Here is a 23453-nt window from a genome sequence, read left to right on the forward strand (position 1 = left end):
ACACAAAGAACAAATTCCAGAACAGGTACATGGACACAATTCTTTCTAATTGCCAGCAGCACTCAGCCTGAACATATGTGCAAGAAACATGCAGCCCAGTAATTTAGTGAATAAAAAAATGCATTTCTGCCCAATTAATCAAAATATTCATGTTTTCATTCAATGTAGACTCTCCCCGTAAAACTGTCTCCAGCAAAAATCAAATCTCCACAAAGGTCTGCAATCGACAAAACACAGAATCTTCTATCATTACAGAGGAAAAAATAAATTTTGAAGACACTGGCTTTCTGTCCAAGACAACTCTGATGCTGCGTGCAAAAAGACCTCACAAGCTAGGCATCCAAATTTTGAGCTCCACACCTAGGAAGAGAAATCTCGTGTTCAAAAAGTTGGGATGTGGAAGCTTGGATTTCACCTGTGTCACTTAGGTCTCTTCTGGACCAATTTTACTCTGGGCCTGGCATGGAAAAGAAGGAAAAAGGTGAGAACTTTTCCCAATTAAAAGTCCATCAGAAACATCTGCAAAGATTTTGGGTTTAAGCAATGAGTGTTGAATAATAAAAACTTTCTGGATGTTCAGAATTTTCTGTCATATGAATGTTTTTACTACTGTTTAATTCCATAGGATAGGCTAACATTTGAGTTATTAACTAAACTTCTCAAAGCACTTGAAAAAATCTCATTTTTGTACCTTTCAGTATAAAGCCTGCTGTTACAGATGTACTTTAAAGGAAAAAAAACCCAAAAGAACGACTTAATCTGTTTACTGTTTGTTTCTGCTCCGCATTAGGTGCACAATGTACCATACAGTATATGGCTATTGACATTCAGAGGTCTTACATACTCCATTATACATGAGTAAAAAAACCCAAGTATGTGTGTATATATATATGAAATTATTCTTTCCTTTTCCATTTTGTCAGAAAAGAGCATAATAACTAAGTCAACACCTCAGAGCAGTTTAAGAGGAAACTACCAGTGACTGGTGTTTTGTTTCTTTTTTACTCCACTTTATATTTACTCCACTTTACTCCTTTTATATTACAGCTTTATAGTCTGTACAAACAGAAATCATCACAGCTTTATCAAAAAACTACAATTTCTTTTCAATCCATTTGGAAGAGAAATCAGAATTTTCAAATCAAGATGTTAGAGATAAATAAGAAAAGCAATGAAACAAAATACATTTTTGCAATCTACGTCTCACTGAAAAATGTGAAAACACTGTCCTTTTGTTAAGACAGTATTCTTCTGAAAGATAGCCATTTCACTGAAAAGAAAATTACATATACTCAGCTTACTCATTTGTACACCAACTGCTGTAAAGGATTCTTGATTTTGACTGTGGTTTCTGAGTACCACTAAAATACACACAGTTTTGTGAGTGGGAAGCTAGGGGATTTGGTGCGCTCATTTGTTTGCTTATTTTACTTGTTTGTTCTTGGGGAAGAAGTTAAAAATAGGAAATACTTATTTTATTAAGGCAATAATACATTCAAGTCATAGCTCCTCCTAAGAGAAGAAAAAAATACATGCCCAAGGCATGCACCCAAGTCCTATGCATCTCCGTTAAACTAGAACAATAAGAGGTTTATCTTTGCCTCAGGGAGCAAAGCTGATGATATCAGCTGCCACACTTGCATGCCTGACCAAACTAAGCTGAGTTTGCAAGATACAAGAGGATAAGAGCATGAATGAATTCTTTGCAAAAGGCAGTCAGATATTCAGTGCTTGGTGGTAAACAGAATAAGGGAGATGCTAGAAGTAAGGGAAGTAATTGAAAAAACCCACCCCCAACATCAAGTAATAGCATTAATAGTACACTGCTTAAACAAAATGTAAAAAGACCACACTAAAGCTCTTGAAGTGTTCTTTTAAGCATTAAACATCTGTGCTTATTTCTGGGAGTTGGCTAAACTACTAAGAATTATTGTGTACTCAAAAACTCATTTAGCACCTGTTTAACAGTGAATGGTGCCTCACAAATAGCTTACAGCAAAGAAGACTCACCTTGTATAAAGCAGAAATGAGCTGATGCATTTTCAGTCGATGAAATACAAAGATATCGTACACGGCTGAAATGGCCAGAACAGTCACTCCTTGCTCCTTCCACAGCATGCTGCATCCTGCACACAGCCCTGCTCCCAAGATCCAGCCCCAAGTACTTGATGAGGAACCTCTGGTAGAGCAGTGCTTCACATAACACATGAGGGAAAGCAGAAAGAAGAGGCAGGCTCCAATATCTGCCCTCCCTACGATCCCCGCTACGGCTTCCGTGTGGATGGGATGAGATGCAAACAGCAGGCCCGCTATCAAGGTCCAGTACCCATCGCCAAACAGAATCCTGGAGAAGTTTGTGAAAAGGCCTGTGACTGCAGCATGTAAGAGGACGTTGACAAGGTGGTAGCCCCATGGGTCCATTCCCCCAAGAGCATGGTTAATGCGGAAGGAAAGTGTGCAGAGAGGTCTGTAGGACTTGTGGCTCCCACTGTGAGTAAGCAGAGTCCCCCAAAAGTCATTGTAGAAGATATGGATCCACGGTGTCTCAGGCAAAAGGTCCTGGTTTGTCTTGATAGCTCGACTACAAAAGACAAACAAAAACTTCATTTTAACAGAAGAAAATGGCTACAAATGAAAGGCTGTGAAAATGCAATCACACTGCTACAAGAAAAAATGGCATTGCTTTGGTGCTGCTTCTATTCAAGTTTTGAATTTTAACAGGAGGTGTTAAAAAACTACATATCTATTGACTTCCTTCTAGAGCAAAATTTCCATATAAATTGGCTTTTAAAACATTAGAAATAGACGTTATGCTGTTTCTGTTAAATTAAAACACCCTTCAGTGACATTCTTCTGAGTCTAACCCAGGAGTAATCAGTTAAGATTTGATGAGTTATAATTAAAATGTAATAGAAATATGAAAATCTTGCAAACATTACTGTTGAAACAATGGATCCTCCAGTAACTCAGAACTAAAACCCCAACTGGCCTTTTATACTGAAATTTTAATTCAGATGTTGGAATGGATTTTGCTAACATGGATAAACAGTAAATACAGAAGTAGGTAGGAGTGTGCAATTTTCTGCTTCTGGACAGAGCATTCTCACAATTGTCTTCTACATATTTAGACTGACCACATTTTCTGCTAACACCTTGCTGAAGACAGACAACAGATTATTTTACAGACGAAAATACACTTTCTCTTTAAATTCCTTGTATTTCCAGTTGAGGGAAAAAAACATATTGTATTAGCTTATGAATTCAAGTCTATCAGCTTGATTAGAAAAAAAAAAATGCTGCAGCTTTCAGCATTTTATGCTTTCAACCACCCTGGCAAGGGCTCGTGCCAGCCATTAGCAGTCTCTAAGTCTAATTTGTTACTGTAAAAATCTGGCTCTTGTAGTGTTTGTACAAATCCAAAGATTTGCATTTAAAATTTATGCAGTGGGAGAAGGTGTGAGACCTGCTTAGTGCAAAAAGATGACTAGAATTTAATTAGTTACTTGTATTTAAGCAATTATTTAAAGATGCATTGTTGTTATTACTGATCTTAACTCATTTAGCATTTATTTTATTAGGGTAATTAAGAATCCAGCCAGCTAAAGACTCTTCTACTCAAAATACTAAACAAGAGAGATGATTTATATCTCATTCTCTATTCAAAACCTCTATCTGCCTTACCAATAAACATCCTCCTATAATTAACAATTTTTCAATTCAGATGAGGAAGGGGAAAAAAAGGTGTGAAACTCAAGCCCACATTTAAAATGCATGACTAATTCATACTCCAAGATTCCCCTCACATTCTCCATTTCCCTAGAACCTGTATGCAAATTGCCTTTTTTTTTTTCTTTTTTTTTGGTATTAGTTTCAGGAATGTTGTCTTGTTCTACAAAGAAAAATGCTCAAAACTGATATACCGCACCACAGAATCTCCATGCAAATACTCCAAATTCCACACAGCTCAGCATTTCCATTGTCCAGAGCATCCTGCTGTAATGCTTTCAGACATGCTTCCTCTCAGCATGTCCTTTTGTCTGTGAGCACACAGAGGTTATAGAGAGGTCACCTTAAATCCTTTAAAGATCTGATGATGCTTTTTAGAATATTTGAAAATTTTCATTTTGACTTCTGCTTATGCAGTGGATCAGGTTGCCAGTATTTGTTTTCCCAACCCCACACACATTTTTCTCATTTTAGGCAAGTTGCAAAAGAACACTGGAGGAAAACAAGATCTTTGTTTTCACATTATTTATCTTGTCCTTCCATGCAGTCCTTTCTTGAAACCTAATTCCTCTGTTTGAGATTTCCTTTTGTAGCATAACTCTCAGAACCACTATCAGAAACTTAGGAATTTGGCAAAAATAAAGCAGGTGTCAGGCAAGAAAGAGTCCTTTCTCTGAGAAAAACATAATATATTAGACTACAGGCTCCCAAAGGCTAAGAATGGCTATCAGATGTCAGGATTCAGAGTTGAAACCTTGAACTGCAAAAGTGTTTTTTCTTGGGGAAATAATAAGAAAGTGGCAACAACATTGCCGCACAACCACCCTCCCCCGAGACAGAGCATTCTGCTACAAATAGCCCAGACAGTTCACAGATTGTTCCCAGCTTTTAGTATTTTTTTTGCCCTCTAAGCTGATAGTTTTCATGCAGCAGATATTCATATTGAACTCTTCCCCACCAAAAGTAAACTGTTTGTATCATAAAGAAACCTAGTGTACAATCCAAAGGCATTAATTCAGTCAAATCTTATTCACAGCTTTAGCAACAAATTTTACGCCTCCTTGATCCTTTTCTGTTTAGACCTGCCCATATTAAAAATTAAAACAAAGAAACAGACAACAAAAAAACCCACACACACAACAAAAAAACAAAAGGAAGCCCTGAAGATACAGTATTGATCAAACTGTATTTGGGTACAGATGTCAGCAGGCTGTTATAAAATACTCCTAATTTCTTGTGCATGTAAATGCAACGAATTCTACTACCTGCCCATCAGCATGAAGAATACAGAACCTGACAGTTCCAGCTTACTCAGTGTTTAGTCAGGTCAAATGCTGTATTTTCCATAAATCAAAATTTTAAATAAAGTTAAAATTTCTTTCCATATGATTATTTTTATTAAATATTTATAAGAAAAAAAAGTCTAGCTAATGCTTTGAGATTATAACAAAGTCTAATACAAGAGCAAAGCTAGAGGTCCTATAGCAAAGAAACAAGTCTCACACAGTTTGATTAAGTTAAACTACTCTTACATTATAAATGTAAGAAAAAATATACTTGGACATCATTAGACTTGACTGTGCAGGAGGATGCAGGAGTATGAGCACCTGAGATACCTCAGCCAGGCAACTCCGTGTCATTTTGGTCTGAATAAAAGTGAACAATGTCTCAGTAACCTGAGGACTGGGGTCAGACAGAAATAGTCTGTGGGCTGAGTCCAGCCCATGCACAACTGGCCAAGCTGTGCCCACCTCCATCCCTCACGTGGCTGTCCAACAGCACTGGCAAGGAAAACATGAAGAGAAATGTTTATCTCTATGAAGAGGTAAGAAATACAAGCTCCATATCTAATAAAATAAAATAATAAAAATAAATAGCACTAAATTGCTCATGTTAGGGCATTAATGAGCCTTGATAGCCTGACCCTCCTCCAGAGGTTCCCACAACCTGCCCACAGTCCCAAGACCTCATGCCAGCTCCAAAGCTCCCTGGAGGCTGCCCAGGGCCCAGCACCCCATGTGAGTCTCCCAAGGCCATCAGCCCCTGCCCCAGGGACACCTCGGGAGGGTCATTCTTCAGCTCCCCAGGCCCTACTCTGACAAGGGTCTTGCTGAGCTGCACCCATATCCCAGCCTGTCCTTGTCCCCAGGGAAGTGCTCAACGCCCAGAGCTTGGGCTGCCCTGGCTCCTGGCTGTGGCAAGGCTCTGTTTTTTCTCTAGTTACTAAATCACCAAGCTGTTAACCCTGCTTAGTCTCTAGTTCCAGCAGCAATTCTGAAAGCAACACCTCCTCACAGCCTGGTAGCAGTGCCAGCTTGTCTCCAGCAAAGCCTCCTGTGCTAGCAGCTACCCTCACCCTCCACAGGTAGAAAATAATATTAATTGTTGGCTCTGGAAAAGACTCTAGGATAAAGGAAATGACAAAATGCCTTATTAGCCTTGCCTCCTGCTTCACTCACAGTTTACCTTGAGGTTATGTCCTGCAAATTAGTCCAATTTTGCTAATGGGCATAAGAGGAGCTTTCCAACTGCACTCATCATTCTTCACCAGAGCTGCAAACTCTGCTCTCACTAAAAGGCAGCAGGTCTCCTGAGAAAGTCATTTCTCAAAATTCCAACACAATTGGCATTTTACTTCCAAGCAGCCTCTGAATAGGGTTGCACACTCAGGCAGGGACCTTGCTTTCTCCAATTTGCAATGCCTATTTCACACATCCCAGGAGAATGGGATATCTTATACAGTATACAACAAATGGACATGCTGGGGGGTGGGGGGAAGGAAAGTAATTAGATTCAGCTATCAGTCCTTCAGAAATGGAAAGCTGAAGAAAGACAAAAAAAATTGTAAAGGCAAAATCATCATTTCTAATCCACTTGAAACAATGCTTCTGCCTCCTGCCATAAATCACTTATTTGCCACAGGTCAGTATACACCTTGAGCATGACTCACCAAGCTTTTATACATCAAATTTAAAAATGCCAGAGAGCCAGCCATTCACACATGCACATATACATGCATACGCACACAAAAAAATTTCCAGATGTTTTCAAAATTAACAGCTACATATGTCCTAAACTTCTGTGGTGGTGCTAAACTGATCCAGGTGTTAATACTAGGGTAAAAAAACAGATGCGACATTCTAAAGTGATTTAACGAGTTAAGCCTTATATCCAGGTTCAGTATTGCTAATGGTCCCCATATGCTGAAAATTAACATCAGCATTTGAAGTAGACAACATATTTTAGAGGAAAAGGAGAATTCCCAACTGTGCATGCAGGAAGCCATTGACCAGACATCTCTCACATAAAATAGATAGTCAGTGATGGACTGGCAAGGTTGAGTATGGAGGTTCATTGTTGTTTTTCCTCAAAGTCATTTTTAAACAGTATTAATTTGGTGCTTTTTTCTTGAACAGCAATGGGAAAACACTCTAGAGTATTTTTACAGTGGATCTTAATGAGACACCCTAAGGATGCTTTCAAGACTTATGTTACTTACAGAGACAACAAGACTGAAAACACAGCCAAGAGCCTACTTTTTTGAGTACAAACAGCTTCACATCCCCACAACGTAACAGCAGCTAAGTAAATCCTCCAAACTACTTACAGGCTATCTGTTAGGCAGGTGGTGGTCAGAAAGCAGGGAAATAGAGCTGTCATACCTTAGAAAGTTCTTGTATTTGCCTGCAGACTACAATATATATATATACACACACATATACATTGTCTGTATTGACAGGATAAAGTAGAAGTCAGAAAATACTATTTCGTATGCAGAGATGTCTTAAAGTAATAAGCATAAGTACATGAAAACACATTCATCTAAATGTCTAATGACTCAAGGGAACTATTTGCCATTCTGGTAGAATTCTGGTGACAATTATGTCTGATATCCTGTGTATTAAAGTTCCTCTTTCTCAACAGTTGTGAAAGTGGAATTCACCTCCAAACCCAGCAGGTAGTAAAGTTTTAACCATGCCTCTTCAAAACACCACCCCAAAAAAAAAAAAGCCCAAACACAAACATATTGTATATCAAGTAGGGACACCTGCAGGAGACCAGAATCTGTGCATCCTCTGAGTTTCAAGTTGAAGCTTTTGGTTTCTCTTAAGAAAATTAGTTCTTAGGTGAATCCCTAAGGAAAATCTAATACTACAGCTGTTTTCAGAAAGGAAATACTTGGCAACAACTAGCTCAGTGACATATAGGATCCTGAATTGCTAGCTGGCTCTGAGAATGGGTTTATACATACCAAACAGACTGATGGAAACACCTAGGTTCAAGTCATATTTTAAACTAATTAATGGAAAACATAACATCACGAAAGGGAAATCAGCTTACTAGAATTTTGTATCTAGTTAATTTCTGCCACTAATATGGTCCTTTTCTAGCTGTATAGAAATATCTGAACTCAGAACTCAAACACTGAAGACAACACACAGTTTTAATATAATTTTCCTATCTTACGGAATTACTAGTGAAAGCTATTAACTCTATACAGAGTTAGTACAGGACCTCTGGAAAATATGTTAACAAATGATAATATTAATTCTGTATTTTGGACTATGACAGCATTCCTATAGCCAACTTCAGTTTAGTACCAGAACAAACAGGAGCTACAAGTTAACAGGTCTGTAAACAGTGTTTTACTTGTAAAACTTTCTTGGACGAGCCTTTCCTGAATTAGATGAAACAGAGAGGAAAGATGGATGAGACAACTGTAACTATACCCTTAGATGATTGCAACCACTGCCAAAAATAAAGACAATGAAACAAAAATACTGAAGAAAACAAAACAGTAAAATCACAGAGAAAGGTTATGGTCTTATACCACAGTATAAAGACGCAAAGTTTCTAAGAATTTTCTATACTGCACAATGTCTTTTAAAGAAATTGATCTTTTAAAATAAGCAATAACCTGTTCCTTGTTTATTTCCATCAACGACTTTATCAGCTGTGGTTTGACTTTGTCTGCCAGCAACTGGCTATGATCCAGCAGCCCATCAGCTGCATGCTTCTGGACTTCGTAATTGTGCAACTAAAGATGCAGGATGTTAGTCAAAAGAAGGAAGTGGTGGCAATGCTTACATATAACACTGAATGCTACTAGGAATTGCTTTAACTACACGGAAGTATGCTACATCTATTGATTTTCTTATTGACTAAGAGACTTTTGAAAACTTTAAGTAACTAACAAACATTCAAAACATTTTTGTTACAAGAAGGTCAAGATGGCCTTAAACATTTTTTTCCATCCAGAACATAAATATTTCAAAAGCTAACTATAAAGGTTTTGAACTCTTTCTCCATTGCATAAGCCTTTCCATTTCTAGTTATGTCCTCAGATGGGGAAAGAATATGGCCTTAACAGTAACCCTAAATGCACCTCACTCCCCTCAGTTTAAGATTTAGCCTGACATAACAAACACTAAAAGATGGACTATGTGAAATTTGAAACCCTAATTAATTCCAACTGCCTGGCATAGTATTATTTGATTATTCACTCACAGATTAAAAAAAAAAAACACTGGAGGGAAATGAAAGAAGTAATTAATATTTTCATGTGCTGAACAATGGGATGCCATCAGTGTCCTCTTAAGAAGCAGCTGATAAAAATGTAAGGAGAAGAACAGCTCCTATCTTTGTCTCTGCTTCCTGAGTTTCTTCATCATGGCACGTACCATAGGTCTCTGAAAAGATACTTTCATTCCTAAATCGGAAATGCTTTCTGTTATTCTCACAGCTAGTTTATAAATTAGCTTCACTCCCCACTACACCATGCAACACAAAATTGCATCTTCTAATTCTGTTCTTCTGAAACTTCAAGATAGTTTGCTTTTACCTGGTAAATATTCTTTCAAACACACAGTTGAAGTTGTTCTTTGAAACATTCTTCCGTGCCAAACGACTGCCTGGCAATAACTCACAATTTGTTTATTTCATATATGTACGTAATACCAGCTTCTGAAGCATAGTTAGAATTCATAGTTAGAACCTCTGCTGCCCTTTTCAAATCTATTTTAGATTATAAAAGTGGGCCCAGCAGGCCTTATTAGATTTACTGTTCTGCAGCAGAACATGGCACTACATTATTCCTCTTCCCCACTTCCCGTTGAAAAAATTAAACATAAATAATTTTTGCCACTTCATTGTACAGCAACTCATAACAGTACAAGGACAGATATTTAAAGGCTTGAGAATATAGTGATCAGAGCAGAAAAGTTTGTTTTCTTACCTAAATTAATACTATGGAAAATAAAGTACCTTTTTTGACAGGTCTCCTTCTGAATATACACCAAGCCTTTCCAACACACACATTTTAAGCCATTATCTGAAAATAGAGGCACACATACTGTAGCAACACACAACAGAGTTTATCAGTCATACATCAGTTTATCAGTCATACATCAGACTATTCACTTCTCTGTTTTTTTTCAGTATTTGACAGACTATGGAGGAAAAAAATTTCAGCAATTTAGTTTTGGAAAAATTAGGGGGTTTTTTCCCACTTTTTTTTTTGATAGTGCATTTTCAGAAAGTTTGAGGAGATTGTACAGAATTATGCCTAAGCCCATGACTCTTGTGCACTCTAAATTTAAAGCCTGGAAGAATTTTTAGGTAACACTCTGATTTTGATTTTTACAGAAACACTGAAGAGAATAACCAGGGACACGTACACATACCAATATAGAAATAATGACTAGAGGAAAAACCACTGAACCACAACATCACATTCAAATACTGTCCTTTTTTATTTTTTGGAGGGGACGAAGGATAAAGAAATGCAACAGGGTTTTAGTGCATAAGCTTCTTTCTTCAAGTCTTTTATTTTAGCAGCAAAACAACCCTTCATTAACAAGGGCTGGTCTAAACTTAGTTTTACTGGTTTAACTGAAAAGTATTATTTGAAATCTAATCAGTGAAAATAATTTTGTGCATGCATATCCACAGAGGTCAATTTAACCTTCACACTGTCTTTAGAACTCATGCTGAAGAAATATCCATATTGGCATAGAGGGGAAAAATACCCAATCACAGAAAAAACAGCTATCACTTACTTGTCATGCTCATGTTATTCACTGTAAGAATCAAGTGATTCAGAGAACAGTCAGACCCACCCTGGCTTTCATTATCCACGGATTTGGAAGTACAGACTGTGCCACACTACAAACTATCAGACATGTGCTCACCCAAAATTCTCCTGTCTCCAAGAAATCTCCTCTTCCCTCCCTCCAGCCCCACTATGAGATACACAAATGCATAAAACTGATGTTCTGACACACATCAATTGTACACCCTGAATCACTTTTCCTACCCAAAGGATATCATGTTAGCAGATTTGTGGGTTGGGTTGTTTGGGTTTTTTTTAATAATACTGTACAGAATAAGCATTTTCCATTTCAACAAAGCCTGTTTTGGTATCTTACAAATGTTGATGCTGAGGCTTTAAAAGACTACTTTGTATGGCAAGAAACTAGAACTCTTGCATATTTTTTCTTGCAGTATTGTCCTTTTTTAACATACCTGCCCTCACAAGTTGCCAAATTATGTACATGAAAGATTGCCCACAAGTACATTAACACACTACAAAAGGTATCATTTTTAGACAGCAACTTCTGCTTAAAATTTTTCTTTCCTGAAATCAGTCTGGTCTAAGAAACCAAACAGATACTACTTGACCTTCAAGTCACTACTATCTTCCTAGTCTGATTTACCAACTTGCCTGATATGCAGTCAATGGTGATTGTAGTCATAGTCCCGCTTAAAGGCAGATATTAAATAATAATGAGGGCAAGGGAATCCTCCCTGAGGATTACAAAAATTTATTCTGCATCAGCTACAAAGTCATTTCAGTATAGAAAATAGTCTTGAGGAAACAGAAAAAGCAAAGCAAGCTTAATTTGATGAAAAAAGCAGCAAGAAATGTTAACATACAGTTGAGGCTTACATTTCTCTGTGATGAAAGTTTACTCACCAGTGAATCAATCAAAATATTTTAAGTGCCTTCTCAGACAATTCCAAATTAAAAGATAGTGCAGCACTGTTCCTTCTCAGATGCCTATTAATCAAAATTCCTACATAATATATAGAGGTCCTAAAATCTGACTAGAAAGCATTTGTGATGGAGTAAGACTTTATCTTCAGTCTTTGCCATAGACATGTCAGACAAATTCCTGTAAGCATTTTTATAATTTTATATTTTTAGCAGGGAAAACATGGAACTTGCTACAGACTTATGTCAAAACCAATTTTTACGAAAACTAAATTCTCCCAAAAAGTAAAACAACCAGATAATTAAAGGCAATATTTGTTCATGCAAAGATGTATAACGACTTCTAGTGAATAGAGAGACTGTTCAGCATAGTCCTGGAACAGGCTCCCCAGGAAAGTGGTGAAGTCACCATCCTTGGAAGTATTAAAAAAATAAGCAGATGTGGCACTCTGTGGTAAGGTTTAGTGGGTATGGTGGTATTTCATCAAAGGTTGGACTTGATGATCTTGGAGATCTTTTTCAACCTCAATGATTCTATGATTCTATGAATGAACTATGCTTTTTCTACTCTTCAACATCTTCACAGAGGGCACTGTGGGATGCCCTTCAAAAATGTACTTCAACAGAGCAGATGGCACCCACTCGTTCGGAAAGCGCGAATCCTACTGAAAAAGGCTCAAATTACTTTTACTGCTTTGTTTCACCTTTGTGCCTCAATAGTTTATAGAGATGCAGGGATTCAAAAGAGTAAACCAAATTTTGTGGCATGCCATAGCAACTGTGAAACACTAGAAATTGAAACCATAGCAGTGTTTAAAATAAATTTTATTTTCTCTTAATTGCTTGGTTAGAGCACCCAGTTAGCGGGAAACAGTTTGGGGGTGACATCAAGATGACTAATCACAGTCATTTTGGAATAAAAATGTGCTTTATAGTTACCATTATATGCAAGTTTGTATCAAGTATACTCTGGAGGATTTTACTGGATGCAGTCAAAGATAGAGGTAAAAATGCAGGAAATCACAAATTAGTTGAATTATGTTATCAGAACACACAGGATCAAAACCTGATTTCTGCTACAGTAGCTTTAATTCACATTGGTATTGGAATAACCTGCACTTTATGTCACTGAAACCAGTAGGTTTTACAATCAACTGCAATTGGCCTAAGCTTTTAGAGCCTTTCAGTACACTTTTTAGAATTCCAAACATAAAAACAAAACAGCAAAACCCCATTCCATTCTGTGTTTTAGAACAGCTATCAGGATGCAGGCACTTAGCAAAAAGGATCTCAGACAGCAATTCAGGTAAACTGAAGCTATTACCTGAATCACATAACTGATCAACCTTTCTTGACAATAAAACTAGAGCTAAGTCAAGCTGAACTACAAAAGCAGGGAACTTTGAACTGAAACATGCCAGATTTTCAAGTCTCTCCAGCTCTATGCTAGACAAGTGCTTGCACTCTTCTCCACTAGTGATTTCTGTGCTTTTGGGGTTTTTTTCTCTCAAGTAGCTTCAACTTTCCAAAGTAGTATCCTTCTATAAATGAAGGTCTGAAGATCTCCTGGAAGATCAAACCAATATTTAACTGCTAGGCTTAACTTCCCTACTATAGCATTAAAGTACAACCACCCTTGAAAGCAGCACAACAGAGAACTGCATTTTTTCCTGGCAGATGAGAAACCCAAGTGCCACAAAAGGTTATGGTATTTCATAACACTGGCCTTTAGACAACAACAGCTGTAAGTTCTGCCTAGAGAGACCCATAGAGGAAAGCTGATCACACACAAAGGTTTATGAAAGCTTTAAAACAGTAAGTAGGTTTGCTTCTTTCGGCAGTCTTCATCAAAAAGAAATGGTCTATGAGAGCACAATTCATGTAGCATTTTATCACAACAGAAATTGTACGTTAGCTTTTAAAATTCCAGCACTGCTAAAGAACAGCAATACATTTTCTCCTCTTGCCAAAGAAGGACTGCTTGAGATCACAATAAGAAGAAACTTCAAATATGGGGAAAAAAACACCGGTAGATTAAGAGAAAAACATGCAACTCAGTGCAATGAAGCTGACCCAAATGAATCACAGAACTGGCTGCCTTGGAGAGGTCAGCTGGTACTTATAGACTTCAAAAAGGGAAAAAAAAAAAAAAAAGTGGGTACTGTGTTGCTGCATTTGTTCACAAGGCAAACGTATTCTCTTCAAGTATCTACTATGCATAAGTGAAAAGATGAGCAATACGGAATTTCACCTTGCAGAGAAGTAGCTTCAATTTCACATGGCTCAGCTTGAACTGAGATTCTTTTCTGCTAGGGCATGAAGACATATGATATGATATATGATGATGTACGATAAGATACATGATAATATATAAAACACAGGTTTTATGTATCATTTAAGAAAGAGCAATGTGATGCCTTTTTTTATCCAAAGAGCAACAGTCCATTTGAATCTTTTACATAAACTAAACAAATTCATATTGCCTACAAAGCTAGGGGAAGGTTACCTCTTCAGAGTTCAGGGGCCCTATTTACTGTCTCCCCGGCACTGTAAGCCACTGAAAGTTTAATGAAGAAAATTATAGTTTGCTGGCCATATAAAACACCAGGATGTATTTATTTCTGCATAATAAAATCAAACTAGAATAGCATAAGGAATAAGTAATTTCTGAGATACCAGACTTGCTTCTCTTTCTGGGGCTCTACATTGATCTTGCTGCAAAATAATCAAGAATTCAAGATTTATTTCTTACCACAGGAAATCAGTTGTTTGGAATAATACAGTGCTGTGTATGCATCATAAATTTCCCAGGTTCCTCACATGCTGTGGTACACAGAAAGACACTGAGAAATTAATTACGACATAGACAATAAATAATTACAGCTCTGCAACCCATATGTTCCATCCAGAAAGACAGAGTGGCAGCAACACTGAAGATTTCAGTGTAGGCTGCCATGTTCTTTTAAAGAAATCTGAAAAAATAGTGGGACAGTAAGATATTGCTATCCAACTATTTTTCGAAAAATCACCTGGATGATGCACATAATCAGCCATAAACACCTCATTCAAATCAACTTCATTGCCCCCTAAAGTTCCTTCTCCATCCAAGGCTTTTAGGACAAAAGCATGTAGAAATTGTGGTGGAACAGAGGCACTGAGAGTCCACAGGAAACCCAAAAGTTTTCAAACTCTCTGGGAGATGAAGTCCCACCCCTGCAGCAGTCTAACTGGGAACTGCAGCAGTGCTGAATATAAGGCTTATTTCACTTATTTCAATGAAGACATTCAACTAAAATCCCAACCTTACAGCAAATGCTTAACATCAACTTCTAAGAAAGATAAAACGGTATTTCTAGAGACACAAGTGGTTGTTGATTTTATATTACAGGCCAACAAGGTGAACGTTTCTAATTAAACAGTCCTTCTGTAGGCTGATATTCTGCAATTTTATGTATAAATCAAGCCAGGTGACTTATTTCTAGTAAGTATGAAAATAATAAAATTGGTTTCAATGACCTCAGTGATACACATGCTTATTTGTGGTTATGGCCCCAGGCAACCCTGAAATCACTCATTCCATTAAGTCAAAAGCATGGCACACAGCCAAGCTCCTGTAAGAGTTAGAGGTCTTGCACATACTTTCTTTGTGTGTTTATTTGAATAGAGTGGTGACTTTGGGTTTTGGGCCACCCATCACTTATAGACCTCCCATAATATTTAAAGGAACTGTTCAACTGAATCTTAGCATACACCAGTTATCCTTGGGACACTAGCTCTTTAAACATGATGTAGAAACACCAAAAATTGAAGCAACAGGGAAAAACATCACAACAGTGTGTTTATCTGGAGATATTTTAATGTGTATATTCCTCTACAGTTGAGTCAGGCAACATTTTGGGTCTGGTTTAATTACAACAGTAGAATAAAGAACCTAAATGCCCTTACACAGCCAAAAGAAATATACAAACTGTCCAGTATAATAAAACAAGAAATAATGGTGATAATTATCACAAAACAAAGAAAGTAATTCAGGCCACCATACTGGGCTTTTTGGGTCTTTTGGGTTTGTTTTTTGGCTGTTTGGGTTTTGGGGTTTTTTAATAAATAAAACTTTTTTCCTTTTCTTCTCCAGGGTCACAAAAAGAAGCTGCAACAGCTAACTCATATTATCAGGAACATCACAATGATGTGGGGAAATCAAAAACAAATTAATATTTGAACATTCAAAAATAACAGTAGCCTTAAGGGCACGCTGCTACTAAAGAAACATGCAATCATTTTCTCATTCTGGGCTACATTCAGAAGCTTCAAACTTCTTGGTATTTTTTAATTAAGGGAGTTTTCACAGTACAAGAAAACATCAGAATATTCCATTTCAACCTTTACAGCTGAGGTCTCTCAAATAAGAGAAATTCACAAGGAAAAAAAGCTATGTGAAATGATGAGCAGCAAGAAAGATGTGTCTAACTGTTGACCTCACACACAACAGAAGTTAAACTTACTGTTCTGTTTTCTTGCTGGTGATACTGCTATCTACCATAAAAGGTATTTCTCAAAGACAAGTGTCAAATTGACCCAAATAATGAGAATGAAGTTTTTAGAACTTCCTAATAGCAGCCATTCTCATCCATTCTAAAATACATGGCCCATGTCTATATTTCAGACTGTGAAGAAAAGTCATCAAACAAAAGAAAGCAGCAAGCAAAATGTACTAGAATAGGACAAAACTGTGATGGTTTTTATCTTTGAACAGGTACTATAATAAAACTTGGCAGGTACCAATTCCAGCAAGTACCAGTTCCAGCCAGATCAATTACCACTTTGAACAGTGTGCAATAAATTATACAAGTGTATATATACATACACTGCAATTGAGGAACTGCTGTTTTAGAGAGTTCAATGCTAGCATCTAAAGTTTTCAATTTGGCTTTTGTATGACTTCTTACTAAATGCTAAGGAAGGGATTCAGTGCACCTTTCAGTAATAATAAACACCTGCTAATAAAATTGAATTATTATTATTATTACTATTATTAGAACAACATATTTTTTAAGTGCTCTTTTCTTTATGGCCTTAAATAAAGAGAGGAAAGTATTGCCAAGAACAGCACACATTCTGAGTTCCTGAAACTCCACCTTTCCAAGTATCCAAAAGATTGCTAAAAAAAGATAATGGTTGCTCCAAACTGAATTCCACAGAGCTCTTAACTTCAAATGGATTAACTCAGAAAGGAAAGTTGTTAATTAAGCACAGGCTAAAGACAACACCTCTAACCAGTTAGCATCTGTGATCTGAAAGACTGCATCTGAATTAATCCTGAAAACTAAAACAGGACAGAAATATACACAAATGTCTAGGTTGTATATGTAAGTAAATGTTTTAATGGCCAGCTCAGCTTAAGTGTTCAAAAAGGAAGAAAAAAAAAGCCAAACCTGCAGTAGGGTATTCACCACATAAGGTAGAGGTGGTAAGTACTGATTCTTGCAGCATACTTGCAGTTTATTATGTTCTCTCCATCAAAATAGCACAAAAACTAGTTTGCAGATACCTCACTCTGATGTGACACCCCACTGGGCTTCCTTCCCACCAGGCATCTTTTGCCTTTGTGGAATTAATTTAAAGCCAGGAACAACAATCCACCCTTCCTCTCCATATTTATTACACGGCATCTTACCCTCTGAAGGACACTGATGTCTCTTAGATATGTTTTTGTAATTTTTTCAGAATGTAAATAGATGCTGTGTAATTACTTTTAAACTGAAGTTTCATGGTGATGTTTTTCAGGTTCAACTGATTAAAGCTTGTTTAATGGATCTTGAAGAAAATATATTATTCACCTTAATAAGAATTTATGCAAATCACTGCCACTAGCTTTTACAGAAAAGCTTTTCAATTAATTATAGTTAGGCTTTTTAGTTCTAGGTTTCTGGGCATTTTGTTACTAGAAAATTATAAGCATGGTTTGTTGGAGGTTTTTTTCAATTGTGGGAAATAAAACTTAATTGTTGTGATGCAAAAACTCCTATACAAATGAACTTGTAAGTGCAGAGCCCTTTTCATCTCTGCCATTCAGATCAGGTCTAACTACATACCCCCAGATATCTGTGTCCGGAAAGAAGACAAAGCAATTTCATCTCTGGTGTTGATATACAGAGATTACTCTTTGGCTTTAGGAGAGAGATTTTATAGGAAAAAGAAAATAATTCAAATAAATAAAGTATTCAAATATAGGCATATCTTCCCATCACTTCTGAAACTCTCACAAATACACAAAGATCTCTCTCTAAATATAATATTGTAAAAGGTTTTTTTGGTACATATTTCATGGCCATTTCAGTGTCTTGTCTACTTAGCATTAATGGAAAAAAAAACACCTTTCTTAAGTGAATAACTATTCTCTGAATATAGCCAGAAATATTCCAGTAGAAAAGCTGCAACAACTCAGAACAATGCACTTACCAGTAATAACACTTGAACCTTTTTTACAGGTATGGATTTACAGTGAGGAAGAGGGTGCAAAGCTTCATATCGTAGAGTTTATAATGATTAATTAAGAAGCTCCTCATATAAAAGTGAAATCCTTATTGCTTTGCAACTGATTTCCTAAGCCCAAGTGCTTTTAGCTCTTCTGAACTGAGAGCTACCAAGCACCACTTTCGTTCTCATTTTATTAGTTGAGGCAAGGGAGGGAAAGTGGGAGATTTCTGCTACAGTCTTTCCAATGGAGCATCTTATTTTTACCAAACAGCACACATGCAATGAGTCTTGAATGTTCCCATCATGCTGGAGCAGGGCAAAATCCAGCCACTGTTTCGTTCCACCCCCTTTCTTGAGCAGTGAAATACCATCCCTGACCACAGAAATGACAACTCAAACTTCATCCACTCTCTTCATCAAATTCCTTATTAATTTGAGAGAAGGAAAGACAATATGGGAAGCAACTGCAAGGCTCTTAGCTAGAACTAGAATTCAGGGAAGCCAGTTTCTGTCTGCTCCTATTTCTCCCTTGAAGTCACTGGATTCCAGTCCTAGAATGCCAGTGTTAAAAGCAGTCTAACCTACCTTGCTCTGTTCTAGCCATTCTTTAGGTTTTCCCATACTGGAGAACAGTAGGGACAGAAATTAGGCAAAAAATGAATGACTGCCTTGAGCAATCCAAGTTCTACAAACAAAGCTACTCATCGATGACACCTCCCTTTATGTCCCTTTTTCAAGTCTTCAGGCATGGCATGTTTTCTGCTACAAAATGGAAGTTCTAATCCATGCTTATGGCTGCAATCATAGCTGCCATTCATGAAACAGAGGAATTAATAATTGGACATAGATGTTTCCCTCATCTGTCACAACTCTTTAATGCTGTGTCATTTAACCAGAAATAAAAGAGCACTTCCTCTCAGAAAAGCAACCGTGAAAATGACTGACTGGTTCTAGGTTTAAAGCCTTCTAATCCAGATCAAATGTGCTCACAAAAAGAAGTCACCTATCTCCAACTGTTGCCTCTACAAAATCAACCAGGGTTCCGCAAACTGCTCCCCTTTGAAGCTTATACGGCCATTGATTTAGGACTAAAACTTTGGTGGACTAATTACAACTGCAGTGACATTTATGTAATGCAGTGTTAAAGATTACAGACCACAACAAGACATGCATAGGAGTACAACTACTGTGCCCAAAACAGTAACACTGAAAATTAATGTACAAGGACAATCAGTTTGAATTGAACATAAAAACAAGAGAAAGGCTTTGGAGCAGCAAGCAGATTCATTAGAAATTAAAAGGCAAAGCAGAATATTAAATAGCCACGTAAACAAGGTGAAACTGTTCTATGCTTCTAATTTGCAGGCAGAATTTGGCAGCTGAAACTTCATTAGCAGTTCTCTAGGTGATGTATGAACCAGCTCAGCCTCCCACGCCTGTACCTGTTCTGCAAGGCCAGTAGTAGTAAAAATGACATAATAGGTGGAATCATAAAGACAGAGAACACCACTTTTCAACACCCCAGTAAAATGATGTGGTTTATTTTTAAGCAGCCACTTAGCCCTTTTGGAAGTGTGGTTATGGTCAGATGACAGAACTCATCTTTTGAACTTCAAAATTTACTGCCAAGGGGATATTATGATGCAAACTCACATCTCCTTGTTTTGCCATTAACACTGTCTAAGCTGCCAACTTCTTTCTTAAGAGTAAATCAGATCTTGTTTTACAGAAAAATAACTTGCTGTGGATTATTTCTTTATTAATCCAAACAACTAAAATATTCACCAATTTCCTAGATCCAATTTCCATGTAGATGTGGCACTTACGGATATGATTTAGTGGTGGTCTTGGACTCTGTGATCTTAGAGATCTTTTTCAACCTAAAGGATTCTGTAATTCCATGACCTCCAGGAAGAGGTACAATAACATAACAGCCACTAGAAAACAGTGTTCAGGAGACAAGTCCAAACTATTAGGTATCTGGAAGCTCTTTCACTCCTGGGGTAAAGTGGTTAGTATAAATAAAAACTCAGGCATTCCAAGACAAATATTCCTGTAGAAAATTATTTCTACATGACTGATGCATTATTGGCTAATTTTCCTTTTTTAAGACTCATCTAGCCGAACAAAGACAATCTAGAGGAAGAAAATTACATCAGCAGCAGGAATCTAACATTCAGTAGATTTTCTTCTTGTAAGTGTACTTCCACACACACAAACATTCAATACTATAATGGCAAACTGGCTTTACACACTGCAATTTCAAAAACTACAGATTCTGAGTCTCAAATATTTTTCTGCCATAAGACTTCAGACTTATTCTGCTCTGGTCAAACCTTTTAACATTTCTTCAGTTCTACATCAGATTAGAAGACATTTCCCTCTCCTCCAGCTTTTCTGGTTTTTTTGGTTTTTTGGGTTTTTTTTTTTGTCTTCTCTCATTTCCATTTAAGAATGTAGGATTACTAAACCACACTGGGGGAAAAAAACTGTCACACAATATATAATACAATTATTTTCCCCATGCTGAAGAAATGAAATTTCAATACAAAGCCATTAAATTGTCCAAATATATGATGATCCTTGTCAGAAACAACAATTCCATCCAATAAATGTTTGGGACATTTTTTTTCAAATCACTTACTTTTAAATGGCACAATAATATAGAAATTAATCAATTTACAATAATTACTTTTTTCCTTGCTGATAGCTGGACTAAATGCTAGGGGTTCTTCACTCTCTGACCAAGTGTTAATTTAAAATGTAGCATTCAGTCTTAGGAACTTAAACACTCTATCAAGCAAGTGATCAAAATTTCAAACAATCTGCCTTTTTGGATTATGTCACTTCTTAATAGTCTGGCTAAGAACTTCTTCATAGCAAGTTCTAAAATCTTGCTCCTAAAAGCAGGTCAGAAAACTTTTACATCTGACAGTGAGCTGTTGCAAATACGCACCCTCTATTTTTCCCCAATTACATCAACAGATTTATCATCAAGCACATTGTTGTTTTATGGTTTTTTAATGCACATATAAACTTCACACCTTACAATGTCCCTCTCTAGGCACCACAAACACATTAAATATATTTAGGCAGAAACCAGTCAGCATAATTTAGGGGGGAGAAAGCAAAGAAACGTGGAATTGTTTCTTGCATGCTACTGTCCCATTCTGCCCAGAAGAGCCAAGAGTCCTAAGGGCAAGCACAGCCATCTACTGTTCTTCATGAACAAAAGTTAGGGTTAGCAAATTACGTCAAACTAAATTAAACAGGTTTTTAATTTATAACATCTTTGTTCAGTCATTTTTATAGCCTTGTGGGGACATTATCAGTACTGCTGATGGGTATTTAGACACAAAGTTTCTCACCTACAGTACAGGGGTGTTTTGAAAATTAATGTTAGTACAGCACTTCAAAAGTGTAAAATACTACATAAATACTAAGTACATGCAGTCAATAAGAGTAGTTTGGTTAAATCCTCATTCATCATACTGAATGTAAACATTTTCTATTTTTGAAGTTCACAGACTGTCTATAAAAAGCCTGGCAAACATTTAATAGGCACTGAAAAGAACACTAAAAGCATGAACAGCCTCAACTTGTTTCTATAATCAATTCTAAATGAAGTCAACTCAGAGCAGTCACCTCACAGAAACAGGAAGCCCCCATGAAATCACAGTTCCCAAATGAAAGGGCAAGGAGTGAGTGCCTTTTTGGCTGCTGTGACCCAAAAAGTCATAGAGGACAATGAGATTGCTTTAACTACTGTGAACTTTGAATGTTGTAGAGGTCAACATCTACTAGCTGAGTAACAAAAAGAAGCTAGCATCTTCATTACCTGAAAAATTCATTGCAGTAGAAAAAGAAGTTCCCATAACAGATCCCTGGTATCTTCTCCTTCCTCCCCACCACCAGTTTCTGACAACAATATGATGCTGATTGGTTTTCACCTGTGCTGGAAAAATTCCTGGGTTTTAAAGCGTGAAAGGCCAGCTTAAATAAATACACATGCTACAGCATCTAACTGCTATCTACAACCTACATAACCAACATGAGAAATATTTTATCTATTCAAGGAATCAAATAAAGAAGAATATTTATCAACCTTGCAGTAAACAGTACAGAAAGTGGAGAAAAACATCACTTTTGGACAGCACTGCCAATTCTTTGACAGAAGAAATGGGTCTGGATGAAAGGACAAACATTTTTATACACCATGTCCCATCTTCTTGTCAGTCATACTCCACCTGGCTATGCTTCCCAACAGAGAGGTTAAACACTCCATTATGCCTTATTTACAAATAAAATTTTTAACCCTCTAACAAGATAATTTACTCAATGCCAATATTAAATAGTCTCCCATCGTCATAGTTTAACCATAACTGGCAACTCACTTAAAATTTACATGGGCTACTAAAACCAGGTGAACTTACATAATGATAGATATATAAATGTAACTACTTTGAATCATAGAATATTCTGAGTTGGAAGAGACTCACAAGGATCACTGAGTCCAACTCCTGGCCCTGCACAATACAACCCCCAAAAATTACACCACATTCCTGAGAGCATTGTCCAAATGTTTCTTGAACTCTATCAGGCTTGGTGCTGTGACCACCCCCATGGAGAGTGCCTTTTGGTTCTTGACCAAACCCCTGGGGAAAGAAACTTTTCCCAACAACCAAACTAAAGCTCCCTTGACACAGCTTCATGTCATTCCCTCGGCTCCTGTTACTAGTCACCACAGAGAAGAGATCAGTGTTGGCCCCTGTGCTGCCCCTCATGAGGAATCTGTAGACCACACTGAGGTCTCCCCCTCAGTCTCCTCTTCTCCAGGCTGAATAAACCAAGCGACCTCAGCTGCTACTCATGCAACTTTCCCTCCAGGCCAGGATTCCTGTGACCCGCCTTTGGACACTCTCTAGTAACTTTATATCCTTATGTTGTGGTGCACAAAACTGCACACAGGACTCGAGGCGAGCACCTGCGGCTGGAACAACAAACGGAAGATTTCTATTAATACTTGTGAAACCAGAAAGGACTGAAAATATTTCAATTGTTCTGTGTGGGTATATAGAGGTATTACTGCTCTTTTCCATCATGCCTCCAGCAGGGAGATCAGTAAATGTACTGGAAGTCTGTGCAGAAACATACCTAAATTTAAACTTCTCACAGCTGTGTAATAAGGAGCTTCATTTAACAAGATGATCTGAAGCTACACTAAACAGTTCACATTTTCAAATCAACATCAGAAATA

At 37.2% G+C, this 23453-nt stretch overlaps 1 protein-coding gene across 1 annotated transcript in view; it reads right to left on the reverse strand.

Annotated features, from left to right (window-relative positions):
* TMTC2 (transmembrane and tetratricopeptide repeat containing 2) overlaps positions 1–2523 on the reverse strand; it is a 134499-nt gene extending 131976 nt beyond the window's left edge. Inside the window, exon 1 of the mRNA XM_017743932.1 lies at positions 2011–2523. Within this exon, the coding sequence (XP_017599421.1) occupies positions 2011–2421 (411 nt within the window). The 5' untranslated portion in view covers positions 2422–2523. The remainder of the gene's footprint in view (positions 1–2010) is intronic.
* Positions 2524–23453: the final 20930 nt, after the last annotated feature.

This window comes from Corvus brachyrhynchos, unplaced genomic scaffold (genome assembly GCF_000691975.1).
Source record: "Corvus brachyrhynchos isolate BGI_N302 unplaced genomic scaffold, ASM69197v1 scaffold9, whole genome shotgun sequence".
NCBI classification, from domain to species: Eukaryota; Metazoa; Chordata; class Aves; order Passeriformes; family Corvidae; genus Corvus; species Corvus brachyrhynchos.